Raw genomic sequence first — 4,440 nt, forward strand, 5'->3', positions numbered from 1 at the left:
GTTAACTTTTTTTTATACAGGTAGTTCGGATGAAAATTCCAGCAGTAATCTGGATTTTCCTAGAAGAAAATTTGTGGTAACTTTTTCTTCAGAAGAATGGAAAAAAATAAAACCTGATGATGTGCAATACAGACTGCATGATAAAAAACGACCATCACAAAGTTTTAAAACGTACTATGCATTAACCAAAAATCAATGGACACCTAAAGCAAATGTTCATCCACATGGAACAAACTTTGTGACCGTATTTGGACGATGTAGTGTATGCAGCTCATGCTTTAAAGGGATTATTTCTGAAAAACCATTAGATAATGAAAAGTAATATTTTTATTAAATTTTAAGCAAATTTTTTTCCTAAATTTTGTTATTTCATACAAAGTTGTACATTTTAATTTTATTTTTTACAGGGTATTAATGCAATGCACGTATACGGGGAATTTTGACATGTTGCACGAGCCAAATAAAAAACGCCGTTTGTTGGGAACAGCAAAGGAAAAAGTAATAACAGCCATTGTTCAAAAAAATATGTCTAGCGCCACACATCGTGAAACAGAAGATGTACGACTGATGAAAACAGGTGATTTTAGTCCGTAATAATAAGTATAAAAAAAAATCCTTTTCAGGAGGAGGGTGTTGGAGGGGGAGCGTTAAATTTGAAAAACTACAATTTTATTCACCTCAATCTTTTGTAACGTTAGGTTAGTAAAAAAAATTAAAATCGTTATTTTAGATTAGTAGTGAAGCGATTCATTTTACAATGATGTTTTTTTTACGTCTGTGAACAATTTTTAGAGCTGTTATGCTTGAGTCATCGACTTAGGACTTGTTCTGTTAGGAAAGTGAATGTTTGTTCTTTAAAAAGAACAGAAATGCATCCTAATACCCAAGGATGGGCAAGTTAACGATTTTTTTTAACTTGTTAAGTTAAGTTTTTTTAAAACAATAAAGTTGAGTTAAGTTAAAAGTTACTCATATTTTTTTTTCGTTAACTCGTTAAGTTAAGAATTAACTTTGAAAAAAAAGTAACTTAACTTAGTTTAAATTTAAAATTTGCTAATTTACAAAAATAAAAAATTCCAGATACAAAATATAGATTATTAGATAGTTTTTCTTTACGCTCAAGAAAATTACTGGGGAAATTTAAAATGATACATCAAAGCAAAAACCCATTCAAAAATTTGCATTATTCTTCGGACAAAAATTAACTTAATATAGATACTTTTTTTCAAGATTAACGTGTTACCTGTTACTCTTGAAAAAAAGTAACTTATTAAGTTAAAAGTTAATTTGAAAAAAAAAGTAACGCGTTAATTAACTTAATTAAAATTCACTTAACGTTTTAACTTAATTTTAACTTTTAACTCGTTAATGCCCAGCCTTGCAGTAATACCTACATATTCAAAATAATTGGGGGAAAAGTAAGGGTACAACAAACATTTTTACAAGAAAAAAAATGTTCAAACCATCAATCAAATATTTCATATTTTCAGGTTATTCTGAACCACCTATTATACCATCGGGGTTACATAAATCATTGTTTTAAAACGATCTGTCAGCCTAAACATATTTTACTATAGGTATATTGGTACCTATATGGTATTTCTGTAAGTAATTTATTTTTCTATCAGTAGTACCAGGTTGAACTAACTCTTGACAAAAACTAATTTTCTATATTATAAATTATAATATTATTTTATACGATCTTGCTAGATGTTATTATTACCTAGTCAATAGTAAATACAATACAAACATACGGTTTTAATAGATTTGTGGTAGCGAATAGCATAAAATAAATCTAAATATTTTGAAAATATTGTGACGTGCAATAAAGGTGCTTTTAAGTATTCCACTTATATTACTTGTATAATACAAGTATTCATGTTAATATTAATTATGTTGAAATTTACATATGTAATGTCTTTGGAATTAAATTGGCCGTGTATTATATTTTAAATTTTGAACAATATTATATTATTTTGTTGTCATGGAAATATTCGTTTGGATGTTTATTCATACGACCGATTACATATTTTGAATCAGTTTATATTTCGTAACGAACCGCTTAACGAATTATTTTATTTTCTATAACATAAATATAATTTAATAATCAACTTTTGAATGTATTACTTATATCTTATTGTTTAATAATTTTTCTATAACCTTGCGTGAGGTAAAAAAAAAACGCTGAGGAGTCAACCTTATAAAAATCAAAAAAAGTTTTGCAAAACAACGTCACTACGTCAGGACGAGTGCAGAATAACCAGGCTGTTGGAAATTCGCAGAATTACGAGTTCCGCACCCATAGCGGATATCCGTCGAAAGACAACACTCACATGATGGCAGACGACGGAGCATATACGGCAGACGACCCTTCGCTGACCGTGGGGCCGAAAATTGTCTGTATCACTGAGCTCTGTGACCAACAACCGTCGGCGACGACATCCACATTGCAGGTGGAGGCCGATCAGAGGACGTTAGATTTAGCACCACTACTATCCCTGTGTCCAAATGACGAACTGTTGGAAGCTCCTGTTGGAATCTTGCAGGAGTGCGATTATCCATCGACAGACAACGTATATATGGTGGACGACAATAAATACACGACGAAAGATGACGCGGTAGACGACCCTACACTGACCGTGAGGCCCAAAATTGTATGTGCTATCAGTGAGCTCCGTGATCAACAACCGACGACGACGACATTGACTTCGAGCAAAAGTGATGGCGACGGGTTGGAGCCAGCGACAACTACGATCCAAGTAAAGTCAGCGGTGACTGAACAGCTTGATTCTTACGTGGCACCGGTTAGAATCCAGCTGTTAGATGCACTGGCTGATGTTAAAGATTTTGTTCCGGACGAGGCAACCGAAAGCACGACCATAGTTCCTACAGTCGTGGCCAAAAGTGATGACGACGGGTTGGAGCCAGCGATGACTACGATCCAAGTAAAGTCAGCGGTGACTGAACAGCTTGATTCTTACGTGGCACCGGTTAGAATCCAGCTGTTAGATGCACTGGCTGATGTTAAAGATTTTGTTCCGGACGAGGCAACCGAAAGCACGACCATAGTTCCTACAGTCGTGGCCAAAAGTGATGGCGACGGGTTGGAGCCAGCGATGACTACGATCCAAGTAAAGTCAGCGGTGACTGAACAGCTTGATTCTTACGTGGCACCGGTTAGAATCCAGCTGTTAGATGCACTGGCTGATGTTAACGATTTTGTTCCGGACGAGGCAACCGAAAGCACGACCATAGTTCCTATAGCCGTGGCCAAAAGTGATGGCGATGGGTTGGAGCCAGCGACGACTGCGGTCCAAGCAAAGTCAGCAGCAGCAGAAAAACCCCGGCAAGGTCGTCGTAGATCGTTCTTATCGGCAGTGGGGAGGCGGCTCCTCAAGTTCGGGAGGACGTTATGCTGCTGTTGCTGTTGCAAATAGTGTGGTAGGTACACCGATACCGCCATATGGTGCGCTCGATTGCATCTGTGAGATGACAACGAGTTGAGAAGACAAGAGGGATGCAAAAAGAGATGTTGACTGGTGTCATCAATCCAAAATTTAAGTTTATAATTTATTAAAATTCATTTTGTTTAATTTTCGTTTTGTTGAAAAACTTTAATATTATAATGATTGTTAATTTGCTCATATTATCAAATAAACAATGAAGCATAACATATGTAAATATTAATTATACATGTAAATTTTTACTTCGAATACCGTCAAATTTTTTTCTGATTGTTATAAAAAATAAAAATGTGAGAAATAAAAAAAAATGTACATAATCATAAGTAATAACAATAAAACAAATAATATAATTTAATGTGTACATTCGTCTTGAACACTAATTACTTTATATTTTTATGATTATTATATTTATAAGTCGTATTTTATTGTTGAATAAGGCCTAACACGGGAGATACCGGACAAATAGAACCATGACAGAGGTATAGCTAAATTGCCTATCCATAACGCCGTGTAATCATAACAATAATATTGAAATACACGAAGAAAAAAAACTAACGGCATTACAGAAGAAGATAAAAGTATAACAATATTTTTAGACAATTTGATTTACAAAAAAATTTTTATCGTGGAAGCCCATGCAGTAAATAATATAACTAATTTTTTAAAAAAAAAAACGTCAAATTTACAAGTATACGAAAATGTAGATAATAATATTAAATATTCATATACCAATAATTATTATTAAGTTTACATAGGTACCCAAGATAAACAACTGTATAATTCATTCAATGTTTAAGGTTTACATTTTAACATTTTTTCTGCGGAATAATAAAATATTTTTTTAAATAAAATGTTTTAACTTGTTTTTATCTACTTATATAATTTTGTCGTAACCAATTTCCACAATTTTATCTAACTTTAAAATTAAATTTCATATTTTAGTTACTACCGCAATTATAATACTTTTTCAGTTTTC

General features: G+C 33.1%; 1 protein-coding gene across 1 annotated transcript; it reads left to right on the forward strand.

Annotated features, from left to right (window-relative positions):
• Window positions 1-2,336: 2,336 nt before the first annotated feature.
• LOC132940694 (uncharacterized) lies at window positions 2,337-3,902 on the forward strand. The gene has a single exon (XM_061008399.1). It carries the CDS (start codon window positions 2,337-2,339, stop codon window positions 3,435-3,437), a length of 1,101 nt encoding a protein of 366 aa, XP_060864382.1. The 3' UTR covers window positions 3,438-3,902.
• Window positions 3,903-4,440: the final 538 nt, after the last annotated feature.

Source organism: Metopolophium dirhodum, chromosome 3 (genome assembly GCF_019925205.1).
Source record: "Metopolophium dirhodum isolate CAU chromosome 3, ASM1992520v1, whole genome shotgun sequence".
NCBI classification, from domain to species: Eukaryota; Metazoa; Arthropoda; class Insecta; order Hemiptera; family Aphididae; genus Metopolophium; species Metopolophium dirhodum.